Source organism: Macaca fascicularis, chromosome 10, assembly GCF_037993035.2.
Source record: "Macaca fascicularis isolate 582-1 chromosome 10, T2T-MFA8v1.1".
NCBI lineage: Eukaryota > Metazoa > Chordata > Mammalia > Primates > Cercopithecidae > Macaca > Macaca fascicularis.
In genome coordinates this window covers 94,165,454-94,180,824 of record NC_088384.1, presented here as the reverse complement: position 1 = coordinate 94,180,824, position 15,371 = coordinate 94,165,454, and the positions used below count along the sequence as shown (strand labels likewise).

At 40.1% G+C, this 15,371-nt stretch overlaps 1 protein-coding gene across 7 annotated transcripts in view; it reads right to left on the bottom strand.

Annotated features, from left to right (window-relative positions):
* Positions 1 to 15,371, bottom strand: part of RPRD1B (regulation of nuclear pre-mRNA domain containing 1B) — a 93,039-nt gene that overhangs the window by 65,983 nt on the left and 11,685 nt on the right. For 3 of the 7 annotated variants that reach the window (XM_045362964.3, XM_005568974.4, XM_045362965.2), the window contains exons 3-5: positions 12,696 to 12,829; positions 3,551 to 3,663; positions 1,660 to 1,786 (exon numbers count right to left, since the gene is read on the bottom strand). In XM_045362964.3, coding sequence (XP_045218899.1) covers positions 1,660 to 1,786; positions 3,551 to 3,663; positions 12,696 to 12,829 — 374 coding nt within the window. Of the gene's footprint in view, positions 1 to 1,659; positions 1,787 to 3,550; positions 3,664 to 12,562; positions 12,830 to 15,371 lie in introns of all 7 variants that reach the window. The other 4 variants (XM_074005300.1, XM_045362966.2, XM_074005302.1 and 1 more) reach the window with 2 other exon arrangements.

The following is a 15,371-nucleotide window of genomic DNA, read 5'->3' as shown; positions in this document are numbered from 1 at the left end:
GCTTACCATTTTATATGTAGTTTATTTTGTATGTAATTTACCACAATTAAAAATCAAAATAAAACAAATATTTTAAAACGAAGCTACATGAGACCTTTAGGTCAGTGAAATAGAGAAATGAAATTACATACATGGCTAGCTTTACATTAACTTGCTTGCAATTTTTGCAGATTATGATTTTGATAGTAAGAATAAATGAAGTAGTCCTTTTAGTAATAAGTATTTTTAAAATGTGATTTAACCTGTTTAGGTATTTTGCCAGGAAACTACACTGAAGGGAGAAAGAGAAGAAAATGGGTTGAAGGTGTGCGTGAGGAAGTGAAGACCACTCCAATCTGAGTAAAGAAGAAAATGAGGACTTGAGGGCCAGCAAGAGGTAGGGGGGATCAAGAGACTGCAGGTCCCAGTGGGGTGAATTGCCGGGGTAGGGAAGCAGAGTGAGGAGCTAAGATGCTTCTTGCGTGACTCAGAAGGCCTCCGAGCAGTGTTCTCCAACCCAGTACACCCACTGCCTGAGGTCTTTCCCTGTGCTGCTTCCTCTGCCTGGTGGCGCTTCCTTCCCTTGGATATCCTCATGGCTTGCTTCCTAATTTTTCGGGTCTCTGCTCAAAGTCATCTCATCAGAAAGGCTTTCCCCAAGTACCTTTAAAATACTATTAATACCGCCCTCAATCATTCTCTGCTCCCACCGCCCTGCTTTATTTTTCTTCTTGACACTTCACTTGAGGGGATATAGGTGGGCCTCAAATATTTGTTGAGGGAAATATTTCATCAGTGACCTTTATTTCCTTTAGATATATATGGAATAAGTTAGACAAGCAGCCAAGTCAAGGGACTGAAGTGGGAAAATGGTGGCCTGAGATAAAGCTTAGGATTCAGAAGACAGTGGAATGAAAGGTCTGAGTTTTTGTAAGGGGAGGAACATAGGCTTTTCAGCCTAGGTTAGAATCCCAAGATCCACTACTTGTATGACCTTGGGCAAGACACCTATCTTCTCAAAGCCTCAATGTCCTATGCAATATGGAGACACACATTCAGTCATCTCCGAAGACTATCACAAAGAACAAAAGTACGGGTGCAAAGCATACTGTCAAGATTAGTTCATGCTTCATTCCTTCCTTTCAGTTTCTCACGCAGAAAGCAGGAATCGTGTCAACTGCCCCTCCCTGTTTAACTAGGGAGGTCACGATTAGGGCAAAATGACATGTCTAACACACACCTGAAATTCCTGGCATTGAAGGCACTATCATCTGCAGGGCTTGTCAGAGAGCTGGGTACAAATCACACAGCCCTGAATCATATTTTTTTTTCTTTTAGTAAGAGGGTTATGAGTCTAATAGACAGAATAATACCTAATCTCCCCCCACCCACCCCACACGCACATAATGTGTACTATGTTTTTAACAGACCTTATTTAGAGAGCCACAGGTTGTGGTACACCAGCATTTTTGCAATAATTCCTAGAATCACTATTCAAGCTCTGACTATTTCAAGTTTCTTTGTTCACCATGTGAGTTATGTTTGCAAATCCCAAGATGGTAGAGCATCCAACACAACATGGAAAGTAGTCTATACCCGCAAACATAAGTATGGCCTAGGGTTAGTTGCATTAGTTATGTCACTCTTTCCTCACCTTTCACCCAAACTCTACCTTCTCACCTGTTATTTTTTCCAATAGAGAAACATCTTGCACTTCCTGGGGCAGAGAAGCAATTTTCTGTCGGACAGTAGCATCCCCTGATGCGGCATTTTCCAGATCCTGCAAAGCTTTGATTAGTTCCTCAGTCTGTAAAATCAAAACACAAACAACACTATCCATTAAGACATGGGGTTTAAAGAAAATTAGTTGGAGTTAAATGAGGTGGAGGCAAATTCTAAAAACAGTCATTCCTGCCATTTCTTAAAAAAACTGTTCTTAGCCCCAGAGCTTACATGCAAGCCAATGTCATGGATTCTAAGAAAATCTACAAAATTAGTTATCTAAGTCCATGGCAGGACATGAATGAAATTCTGAATAATTATTATTATTTTTTTAATTCTAAAAGAACATGTTTTTGGCAATTCAGAACAATGAAGTTTGTATTGCTTAATTTCAAATGATGTATCATTTCCAGTATAGAATAAAGGTATAAATATCAGATGTTAACAGTTGTGTGTTGTGGCCAGGTGTGGTGGCTCACACCTGTAATCCTAGCACTTTGGGAAGCCAAGGCAGGAGGATCACTTGAGCCCAGGAGTTCAAGACCAGCCTGAACAATATAGCGAGACCCTGTCTCTAGAAAAAAATAAAAATAAAATAATTAGCCAGGCATGGCGGCATGTGTCTATAGTCCCAGCTTCTTGGGAGGCTGAGGTAGGAGTATCACTTGAGCCCGGGAGGTTGAGTTTGCAGTGAACTGTGATCATGCTACTGCACGCCAGCCTGGGTAACAGAGCAAGATCCTGTCTCCAGAAGAAGGAGGAAAAAATTATATGTTGACTGATCAACCTACTTCAAGTCTTTCTTGGATTTTCTTGACAAAATGAATGTCACTCCCAAAATTAAATGCATGGAACTTATTATAAACAAATGGGGGAAAAAACAAGAAAAGTAAACCAAGGATGCACTTTCTATATATATCAAAAAGGAGTTTCTTAAACTGTCAGAAAACAAAAAATGCTAACAGGCCACTCCATAATGACCAAGGAGTAGCTAGCTCCGTAAACAGTAGTTAGATTACCCCGAAAGGTAATAATGTAGGCTGTCGTCTTTAAAGTGTTTAAATGCAAAGATACATGACCTAACACTGCTGTCATTTAATCCCTAGCCTAACTCAACATTGTAACATAACGCAAACTAGACATGCTTCCTATTTACATAGGCTTTAAGCATGACCATGTGTAATAAAGCTGTTTTAGGCAAAGTAAGATGAAGCGCCCCTTGAAAAGAGCATGGGCGCTGAAGTCAGACACACCTGGATTTAAATTAAGACACTGGTCAAGTTACTTAAACTGTCACCTTGCACCTAAATTCTCTGACTGTAAATAGATAAAATGTACCAAGACAGATTTCATAAGCTAACCTGTATAGCCAAATAACACGAACACATGGTTAAAGACTAACTCCCTGTTTTAATATTTAATAGGCTATAGTGCAGCAAATTTGCTACTGACACACAGACTGTCTTTAGATATTAATGAGTTATTTACTTTCTAAAACTACCATGCTACTGGAGACAGGCCATGGTAGAAGACTTTTGAATGTCTTTGTAATATTATCTATCCCTTTCTCCAAAATCTATTTTTAAAGAATACTCTTAATTTCTAGGATTGAAAAAACCAAGTTCAAGTACTTTATAAAACATAAGCCCATCCCAGAGTCATGGCACGCAAAGAAACAGGGACACCTGCCATCCAGCAAACTCCTCTGGGCAGAATGATGCACAGGGCCCCTGAGAGGTGCCCTCTGAAGATGCCACACTGGTGGTCACTGGCGCCACCTTGTGGCCATAGTCTTCAACTAGAGGTCACTTTAAGCCACTCTTCCCTACTCTCTGGGGTCAAGACCTACCAAGAGGGGTCCTGCAGAAGGATCCTGAGGAGAGTAGCTGCCAGGGTAGTCGTCATCCTCCTCCTCTTGAATTTGCTGAAAAGTTCGTTTCAGAGATTTCTTCTCTTCTGTTGCTAGAGGAAAGGTAAAAGGGATAAATTTGAGCCACATATCCTGTAGTAATAAGAGTCACATGCTATGCACAATGGGCCACATGTAAAAACAGGGCTGAAGGGGTGCACATTTTCGGAATGGTTTAATAATAACCTTTATGCTAGTTATTTTAAATTGATTGTAGTTCCCTACATTACTGAAAAGAGTCAAACAGGTCTTTGTCCATCATCTCGGATTGATTCTCTGGTAAAATACTATGGAAAACAGGCATCTAAAGTGAACCTTACCCAACTATCACACTTGAGTAAGAAACTCATGGGACAATACAATGAAGCAAGCCAACGTGTGCTAGGGTTTACAGAGAACATAGAGAACATATTGCGTATAAAACGGGATATGTTATGCTTTCCAGGGATCATGTCAGAAAACAGGAGAGAAAATTTTATCAGTAAAATTTTGTCAAAAATTCCAAACGCAAATATTCTTTACACTATTCCCCTAAAAACAAAATAAATCTAATTTACCTTAAAATTAAAATAACCATTACTGAGACATATGATTGATACTACTGAGAAAAATTACTTAAGTTACCATTTTAAATTTAACCACTTTTGAGGCTGACAGGTTACATTATTTATTATCTATCTGCACCGTATGTTTTTACATTGTTATGATAGATGTGTTAATTCCAAAATCATTCTTTTTGCATCAAATTAGACAATACAAAATAAATGCCAAACAACTGTGGGAAATAAATCTAAATGATAAATTCTAGTTTAGAAAGTAAAGAAATATTGGACACAGCCTGTGCCTGGCATTGCAAGTTTCTTTTTAATCTTTCCAACAATTTTAAGATACAGCATCTCCATCTGACAGGTGAGAAAACAAAGGCCAGGGAGGTTAAATGACACTTATGGTATGACTCCAAAACCTGTCCTCCTTCCGCTGCACTCAAATTACTTAGCACCATACAGGTACCCTCTCATTTAGCAAAAAAAGGGGGACACCAGGCACCTGCTTCAGATACATACACATGTTTTGCTTATACATTTTCTTCTGGAACCAAGCCATGTAGAACCAAGCCTGTTCTCTACATTATATACATTATATACTAACTGACCAAACTTATGTTTGAAGTGAAAGCCAGGTCAATATTATGAGTTTTATTTTTATTTTATTTTTTTTTAGATGGAGTTTTTGCTTTCTTGCCCAGGCTGGAATGCAGTAGCATGTTCTCAGCTCATTGCAACTTCCGCCTCCTGGGTTCCAGCAATTCTCCCACCTCAGCCTCCCGAGTAGCTGGGATTACAGGCATCTGCCACCACGCCTGTCTAATTTTTGTATTTTTGGTGGAGACAGGGTTTCATTCACCATGTTGGCCAGGCTGGTCTCAAACTCCTGGCCTCCAGTGACCCACCTGCCTTGGCCTCCCAAAATCCTGGGATTACAGGTGTGTGCCACCACGCCTGGCCAAGTTTCATTTTTTCTTAATGTTTTTGTCTATTACAAAAAAAGGAGACAGCAACATCTGCAATACAGGACGTCCTCCCCTCACTTTGCGCATTCTATTATACACAGATTTGTTATCATGGCTTCGTTAAATGACACCAGTCCCTCAATAAAACAAGTTCGAACTTCAGTTACCATGGCATATTAACTTGAGTAACTGCATGAAGTACAAATTTTGCTATTAACTTCAGCCCCCAAATCATGATCAGTGACCAATCACATCATTCTTCAAGTCTATCAGTGATTGGTCACTGCACACCTGTCATGCAGGTCACACAAAGACAGCAAAGCGCTTCACTGGGCTGTCTCCTTATCTCCCAGTGATAACACCAATGACATTTTATAAAAATGAATGATCAGAAGAGGGTATTGATCATAAAGATGAACGTGGAACAAAGAAACTGAAATAAAAGCTAATGCTGGAACTGAAATCCCAATGGCACATCAGTGGAGATACAGAAGAAACAGCAGGTTGCAGGATGCTGCCACTGCCAGCATCAGAGGGAGCCTAGATCCATGGCCAGAGGAACTTGTAGAGGCCAACTTAGCCATGAAGAAAGTGGGAGTGATGAAAAGAATGACAACATCCTAGAGGAAGAGATGCTAACAAATAAAACTGCATGCTAAAGAAACTGAGAGGTATTTTACAACACTGAAAGCATAATAGATAAAATGTTGGAAGCTGATCCAAACAAAATACAGTATGACAATGTGCAAAGCCACAGAAAAGATGTTTGCTCTGTATATATATATAAATTATACCAGAAGGCAACCCTTGTTCAAACTACTCTTGATAAGTTTGTTACAAAGAAAACACACTTGAATTCTCAATGTTTCTAATTTGTTGTTACAGCATATTAAATAACTATTAGTTTACTATCTCTTTTGTTTCCCTATACATTTGGAATCAACAGGGAGTTCTTAATTCTTTGACAAAAAAATTGTAAAAGTCACAGAACAATCATAATTTTCCCCACTGATTATAAAGATTGCTTTGCCTGGGTTCAGCCTGCACAGTAATCGTTATAGTCCTGCACTACTATGCAAAGCAAAGATTGCTATATTTTTAATATGAAAAATCTTATTAGGATATAATTTACATAAGAAACACCTAACAGTACTTTGTACATAGCAGCTGCCTAATTAATGTGTGCTATGACCCATGCAGACATTTAGCCACTATGGCATCAAAACGGTCACATGGAAGGAGTGGCCATTAGAAGCTAAGTACAAACTTCAAAATTTTTATACTGTTGTGTTTGCTTTCAAGCACCTAGAGGAGTGCTCAGTAAGTAACTATTAGATACACCAAAGAAAGCAGAAAAAAATTATAAAACTTGAAATCCTTCCGTTTTCAAACTCTCACACAGAAATTATTACATATAAAAACCAAACACTACCTCAAGACACTTAGAATTCCTGAATTTTGGCACTGGGAGGACTTAGACCTATGCCTTTGTTTCCCCCAACTCAAATTTTCATGAAAATATCTAGGTCCACAAGTTGCAGTTTGCCCAAAGTCAGAGAGTTTGTTAGTGTAAATCTGGGTGCTACAGATCAAAGCCTCCTTACCTGGAGTTCTCTTTGCCACTTCACATTGCTGCTCACGAACAGCATTACAAGACTTAAAATAAGAAATCATTTTAGGACCACTTATGTCCTTTGCCATCCTGATGGCAGAGGATACAATAGGTGTTAACTGTTATCCTACTTTTCCAGTTTCCTCCTCTTTCCATTTGGAGGACCTATTGGTGCTACAAACCTAAGATTTCTGGACATGAATTACTAATCATTTCCCCCACAGGGCTCCTCATTCCCTGAGCTACCTATTTCCATTACAAACACTTTCACTGTCCCGTCTTCCAGGTACAAGGCCTTAGAAACCATTAGAATCTATCCCAAGGTCCCAATTTCTAGCAGGTTCCATACCTCAGAAGGATGCCTTACATACTCCCTTCTCTCTCCTCCTTCCCCTACACAGCCTCTTACCAGCAATCTGTCCTTTGTCACAGCTGGTTGAGACCACTGTCTCCCCACCTCTAGTTGCCCCTTTCCCAAGTTAGACTATACAGTTGTCCCTCAGTATCCATGGGGGATTGGTTCCAGGACCGCCATGGAGACCAAAATCTAGGGATACTGAAGATCTCATTACAAAATGGCATAGTATTTACATATAACTTACGCACACATCCTCCAATATATTTTATGTCTAGATTACAGTACCTAATACAATGTACATGGTACATTGGTAAATAATTGTCACAGTTTCGTTTTTAAAATATGTATTATTTTTCCCCAACATAAATTCAAAATGCAGTTGGTTGCATTTGTAGATGTGGAACCTGTAAATATGGAAGACTGTATTCTATTTTTAAATTAATCTTCCTAAAGTGGAGTGCCCACTCCATCGTGTCCTTATTCATAAACCTTAAGGGGCTTCTAATGATTTTACAGGTTCCTCCTAAGATCAAAGCCTAATGATGGCAATGGTCTCCAACTCCCACAGCTCTTGGGCCTCTCTTAAAGCACCTGGCCTTGCTACTCTGGCCACTGGCAAGCGTTCTTCTCTGACAGGAGCACTTAGTGTCTTATTCCTCTACATCCCTACAGTACCTAGGAAAGGGCTGACAGGTCAGAGTTTGAAACCGCTTGAAGGGAGGAGTCACAGAGCTTGGAAAACGCTAGTGCTAGGCCAGAAATGACTATCGCTGCTACGAAGTCAGCAGTTATGGTGCCCAGTATTGTCAGTCTAGTCAGACAGCCATTAAAAATAACTTAGGATTTCCAGGTTTCCTTTGCAAAAGTTATCCATTGTTTTAAAAATTAAAATTATTTTAAAAACTAGAATATTTATCAGTCCCATTTCTACATCTGAATTCAAGGTAAGCCTTCCACTATCAATTCAGCTTCTACCACGGTATACATTTACACTCCCTTTTTTACTCACTTGACCACTCTGTTTACAGGCAGGACAAACCGGGGGGTAGCCAAAGTCCTTCTGTCCTCATACTGGGTACCTTCTATTCTACCCTCCAACCTGTCCCTGTGTCTCCAGCAGGCCTTGTACTCAGCTAACCTTAAGTAATCCTCGTTACCTAAGGGTTTAGAGTATGCCTCTTACAACCTGATTGTGGGAGAATTTCAGACACTGTGGCAGACTGTGAAACTAATCTTAAGGCAAAAAGCTGGCCTGCAGGCTCCCAAATCACATTATAATATGTAGCCATCTACCGTAAAGCTGGATCTTCTAGAGGATCCACTTGAAATTTTCTGTGATTTAAAAAACAAATCAAAACACCCTGTCTGAATGCAGCGGTGTTTACAACTAATCGACTACAATCAGTTACAGGCTTTTTTGTTCCTTCTCTACTCCCACTGCTTCAATTTACTAGTTAACAACAATAACAAAAAACACACCTATGTATTTTACATTACTTTTATAATGAGAAAAGGATAAGGAAATATTGTTTGCAACAGCTCCCTCATTCTTTGCTCCATCCCTGCATAATAAAGGACATTTTAATAAGGCACATTAAACTTTACTTGTGGAAAGAAAAGAATCTGCAACAAATAAAGGTCTAACACTTGAGGCACAGTTCTACCAGCTGTCTACCCTTATCATCTCACTGAACTGAGTAGCCAAATCCAGGCATAAACCCAGGGAAGTTGTGCCTAGAACTCATACTCTTAGCTAACATGTTCTCCAGCCTTGCACAAAGTCTGGGGGACTGAAAATATTAAAAACCTCTTCTTATTTTTGCTACCAGTTCATATATAGAAACTCAGCATATTAGATACTAGAACTGGCGGGGCACTGGCAGGGCAAACAAAACTCGTATCATCACCCCACTGATAATATCTGACCTGCATTATCTCAAGTAATCCTTATCATAACCCTATAAGGTATTACCATTAATAGCCACATTGTACAGTGAGGATCTGAGCTTCAGAGAGATCAAATGCCATGGCCAAGGTCACAGAACTTTAGAAATGACAGCTAGGGGACAGGTGCAGTGGCTCACGCCTGTAATCCTGGCACTCTGGGAGGTCGAGGTGGGCGGATCACCTGAGGTTGGGAGTTCAGGACCAGCCTGACCAACATGGAGAAACCCCGTCTCTACCAAAAATACAAAATTAGCCAGGCGTGATGGCACATGGCTGTAATCCCAGCTACTTGGAAGGCTGAGGCAGGAGAATCACTTGAACCCAGGAGGCAGAGGTTGCGATGAGCCGAGGTTGCACTCCAGCCTGGGCGACAGAACGAGAATTCGTCTCCAAAAAAAAAAGAAAAAGAATGACAGCTAGGATTCATACTGTGGAAGCCTGAATAGCTAAACTATATTAAGATCCAGGAAAGCTGGGTAACCTACTCACAAATTCCTATCAAAATTCAAGTCTATATTGAAATCATGTGCTTTCAGGAAATACGACAGTGTGAAGAATATGAGCTTTAAAGTCACATAGGCCTGGGAATTCACCACTTATCAATTATTTCTCTCGGAATAAAATTACTATACCTTTTTGAGCCAGTGTCCTCATCTAAAGTATGAAAATAGTACCAAATTCACAGAGTAGTTATAAGGATCTAAAACAAATTAACGTGAAAAGTAACCAGCAGAGGCTGGTACATAACGGATGCTCAATAAATGCTAGTTCCTTTGTATCTACCCTCTCTCTCTAAATCCTCCAACAACCATATACTACATGAGTCACATGTGGCTCAAATAAAAAAGTTCCACTCAGTCAAGCAACACCTTGAGTATTCTCAAGAGTAGAGAACTTCTCTCCTTTTCTTACTCTAAAAATTTTGTTTTTAACTGACAAATAATAATTGTATATATTTATGGGGTACAGTGTGACGTTGAGACACCTTTAGAACACCTCGAGAGACAGGTTTATAAACTTAATACCCAGTTCTACAACAGAATTCCCAAGCTCATGCATTCTCCAATGTTGTAAGAACTGTCAAAGTTCCACAGAAAAATTTTTATTTCAGAGGTAAACTTTATGAAGTTGCCTGAAGACAAAGAATTACCCATGAATCAAAGCTGGAATATAAAAGGACTACTCAAATCTGGAAATAAACTTCTCGAGAACTCATCAATATTTGAAAGGACTCTGGTAAAATATTCTGATAACTCAGGTCCAGAGAAGAGAGTGAAGACAGAGTGAGTCGGCTGGGACTAACACATATGCTGAAATCTTTTGATGTGTGTTTTCATCTTTATAGAATAGAGAAAGAGAAATTATCTTTAGATCAGCATTATCCTCTACCTAGAGGAAACTGCCTCTGTTATTGTTAATGTCTGTCTAGACTCTCAAAAAAAAAATCAGAAACCCAACGAAGCTATTTCCAATACTATCACTGCCACAAATTCCACACATTCCCAGAATGCAAAACTATTCCTCACTCTTCTCTCCCTCTTTCCTATAGCATCTAGTATAGCTGTTTACTCAAAGTGTGTGTCCAGCAAATGTACATTAAATTGAAATTCAACATTAGCTTCAAACATCCTCTTTCAAGGCTCTCCTACTTGCCCAAAGGTGTTTTTAAAAATCAGCACTGTTTACCAATGAACTCTAAGGCAGAGTAAAGAATGCTGAGCAATTCCCCAAAGCTGTACTGAAGACCTCCGAAGGACACAATACAAACACCAGAATCCAAAGCAGGAAGCATCTTGCTTTTCAGAAGCTACCTACCTACCTGAGTGATCCTAAAATTATCTTCTAGCAACATGTAAACCAAGTAAAACAACAATGACCTGCAGTCTGAAAGCACTTATGTCATTCACAGAAAGCCTCTAACCTTTGGTTTCACAGGAAAGTTACCCACTGTAAAATGCAAATAATTTCAGACCTGGAAAGGATCACCAAGGGTACACAAAATGGTTGCTCAGTGAAGGATACTGTCACACATGCTAATCGTGACTAGGTTCTATAGCAGATCCATGTACAAAGTACCAGAGAACAAGGAGGGAATGACCACATGAGCCCTGACAAGCCAAGGAAGATGTCAGAATGAGAGTTGCATTCTTGGAGAATGAGTTCACCACACAGTGAAAGCAGTAGAAGGACATCAAGCAGAGGTAACAGCAGATGCAAAGGAAGCAGTGCCAACAGAGCATCCAGAGGGGAAACTGTCGACAATTCAGTTTGGCCAAAGAATACAGTGTAAGTGAGGAAGCGGCAGGAGAAGAATCTGGAAAAACAGGCTACTTCAGATACAAAGGATCTTCAATACTATCAGTACTTGGACTTGATCCTCCAGGAAACAAGTATGTATGCAGGCAGACCAGACCTGTAGCTTAGAAACATGTCATGCCAACTAGAATTAAACCACAACTAACCAGAAGCCAAGCAACTAAACACCACGTGATCTTACTCTTTAAAGAAAAAAATAGGCCGGGTGCGGTGGCTCATGCCTGTAATCCCAGCACTTTGGAAGGCCGAGACAGATGGACCACGAGGTCAGGAGTTCAAGACCAGCCTGGCCAAGATGGTGAAAGCCTGTCTCTATCAAAAATACAAAAATTAGCTGGGCATGGTGGCAGGTGCCTGTAATCCCAGCTACTCAGCAGGCTGAGGCAAAGAACTGCTTGAATCCAGGAGGTGGAGGTTGCAGTGAGCCGAGACCACCCCACTGCACTCCAGCCTGGGCGACAGAGCAAAAAAAAGAAAAAAGAAAAAGAATATAAGCTCTTATTAAGGGCTTTGCAAAATTCACACACAGATGCACTTCCTAAAGATACCCTGGGTTCAATAAAGATCAAAATCAATTTTCAGCCAGGCGCGGTGACTCACACCTGTAATCCAGCACTTTGGGAGGCCGAGGCGGGCAGATCACTTGAGGCCAGGAATTTGAGACCAGTCTGGCAAACATGGTGAAACCCCATCTCTACTAAAAATACAAAAACTAGCTGGGTGTTGTGGCGGGTGCCTGAATCTCAGCTACAAGGGAGGCTGAGGCAGGAGAATGGCTTGAACCCAGGAAGCAGATGTTGCAGTGAGCCAAGATCACACCACTGCACTCCAGCCTGGATGACAGGGTGAGACTCTGTCTCCAAAACAAACAATCAATCAATTTTAGACAGACACCATGCTGACAATCATAAGGATATGTTTCAAACGCACATCTACATTTAATTAAACCAAGTTCTTAAAAAGCTAAGAAACTTATCCAAGGTCCTATTGTAGTTAATGGCAGAGCAAGGACAAAATCTTAGTCCAGGCTACTTCCTAGTTCACCACAACTCTGAATAACTTCATTGTTCCTTTCCCCGTGCAAGGAAAGTCTCTGAAAGACAGAAGCAAGCCAAGGAGAACAGAGAGCAAAAGTCAGGGTGTGAGAGGATGAACATCATGAATACTAGAACCAGGCTTACACGCTGTGAGCACTACATAAATTCTCACCATCGTTCATGATCATCTCTCTGAAGAATCATAAAATCGCTGGTGGTTCACAGCAAACCCCACTGCAGCTTTTCATATGTGATTCGAAAGTAGGCAAAGACCAAGAGCTGTAAACATGTGGTGATGTTTCTACCTTTGGGGGGAGGGCTCTTGGAGTCCTCCATAGACAGCTTCAGCTGCTGTATGAACTCGCCGCCATACACACTTCGTTCTTGCCAGATGTTCAGCAATCTTTCTAAAGGTTTTTTACAGCCTTCATCTGCCTCTCTGCCCAGAAAAGATGAAAAGATATATATAAGCTTAAGATTTTGTTTTTAATTAGGACAGATCTACTAAAAAAAAAAAAAAAAAAAGAAATCAACAGCTGACTAAATGATTTACACATTTAAAAGCAAAAGAATAAGGTACATATTCTAAAACTTGGATACCCAAAATCTGACCACAGACTACATTCTTCCTGTAGTGGGAGGGATCATGCCATAATCGAAATCAAGTAAGACCAAAAGTCAATGGCCAATTTTTAGACAGAAAATTATCAAAACTCCATCTTATCAATTGTGATAGCTTGCTTTTTAAAGACGATGTTAATTAAAATGTGCTGCCAGACATTCTGCTGGAAATTAAAAGTGGATCAGAACTCTTACAGATAGAAAACTGATTTTAAAAAACCAGATGTTTAAAACAGGAAATAAATTCACTGCAACCCATCAATCCTAACACACCAACACCTCTACATGTATAAACACAATCATATACATGTATATGTTAAGACTCATTCCAGTTCTAACCACTTCATAATCATTTTAATTGTGGGCTAAGTCCATAGTCCAGGTTCACACAAAGGTATCTGATAATCTCAGGACACACTTAATAATGCAGTTCTTCAGAATTTATATCAAAGGATATGAATTAGAAGTAAAATGTTTTCCCTTGACATGTTAACTCCTGAAACAGGACATAAAGGACCATAACTAGCACTCACTGAGAACCAATTGCCTGCAATAAAATGTCAGACAGCAAGCAGAAGATTGGGTTAGACTTTCTGAAAGCAAAGGGAATTCAGTCACCACCCACTGTTACCGTGAATTGTTCTGTTTTGTGAGGGGGTTTAAATAGCAACGATCTTATATTGAATGACTTTAAACAAGAAGGGATACCTCGACATCTTAGTATCTAAGTTAAATGGCTTTTAGTAGGAACTTCAAGAAGAAACCATGCCAAATTCAACTGAAATGGGAACTCTATTCACACCCAACCATGACAACACTTTAGTAAACTCAAGGCGAACGGAGGTTTCAGCCTCACCCGGTCAGAGCATCTTTCTTATGAATTACAGGTGGTCAATTTCACTGACTAAAGGACTCAATCAGGGTACATAACAATTAATTCTTTTTTTGTTAAACTTTTTAAAGTCAGAAGTGAGGGTCTGGTTAAAAAAAAGAGGAAAACATTTCTACTGCTAAGTTTAAAAAGCTTAAAAATATGACCCAATTACTTGATATTTGTGATAAAACACTTTTACTCCACCTTCAAAATATATCCAGAAATGAGTTACTTCTCATCTTTTCCTCTGCTATCAATCTGGCCCAAGGCACTATCATCTCTTGCCTGGACTACTACAGTAGCCTCATTACTGGTCTCCCCGCTTCCACCCTTGTCCTCTTACAATCTACTCTCGAATTTTCAAAATATCATTTTAGCTGCTGTACTAAGGCAGACCACGTCACTCCTTTGTTCAAAATTGCCAACATTTCTTCCCAGTATCCCTCAGAATAAAAGTCCTTATAAAGACTCCAAGGCCTTTCCCAACCCAGCTGTTATTTCCCTGGCCTCATCTCCTACCCACTCTTCCCCACCCCCATCCTGCAACCTCCTGCCTCAACAGCTACCCTAGCGCGGCCTCAGAGCCTTAGCACTAGAAAAGTTTGCTTTGCCTGAAACTACATTCCCCATGTGGCCACCCACAAAGCTCCATCCTTCTACTCCTTCAGGCGGATGTTTAGTCACACCACCTTCGGCATGTCATTCCCTAATCTCCACGTTGAAAATGACACTCCCTGCCCCTACTCAATTTTTTTCCATACAACTTTTCTGGTATGTTGTATATTCAATAGTTTACTTTTTGTTTACATGCTTTCCATTTGAACGTAATTTCCACAGGGGTGGAGATTTGTCATTCTCTCCCATTGCTATATGCCCTTGAACAAGCACGATAAATATCTGTTAAATTGTAATCTTTTTCAAAAAAATGTATATGGGTTTCAGTAAGTTATACAGTTACTCAACTTTCAACAATCATCTTACTGTATCAAGGTCATGTCAGAAATCAACTAAGCACTCCTCGGCTCCATCAATGAAGGTTTACAGAATACAAAGAATAAGAAGGCCTGGGTCCTGACCTCTAGGGCTCGACTCAGCAACCCCTCAGACCTGTTTAGTCTCCTTTCCCTACCCGACCTGGAACTTTGCATTCCAGCAACACCCACCCGTATGTATTTGCTACTCAGAATTTGTTCTCTCATGTGCATGTATGTGCCTTTGTTCATGCTATCTCTTCTTCAAATAGAACCGCCAAAATCGAACAAGGCAAAGGGAAAGGAGTAGTTCAGGTAGCTGAAGTATATGGGGGAATGTGGGGAAACGGCAGAAGAATCTGGAAGCCCCGAATGCCATATTAAAGCATGTGGCCTGCAGGCAACGAGAGGTCCCTGATGTGATCAAGTGTATAGCTTAGAAAAATAAAGTCATTATAATTAATAAAACCAAATTGCAACTAATCAGAACTTAGTTAACGAACTAGCTGGTACTT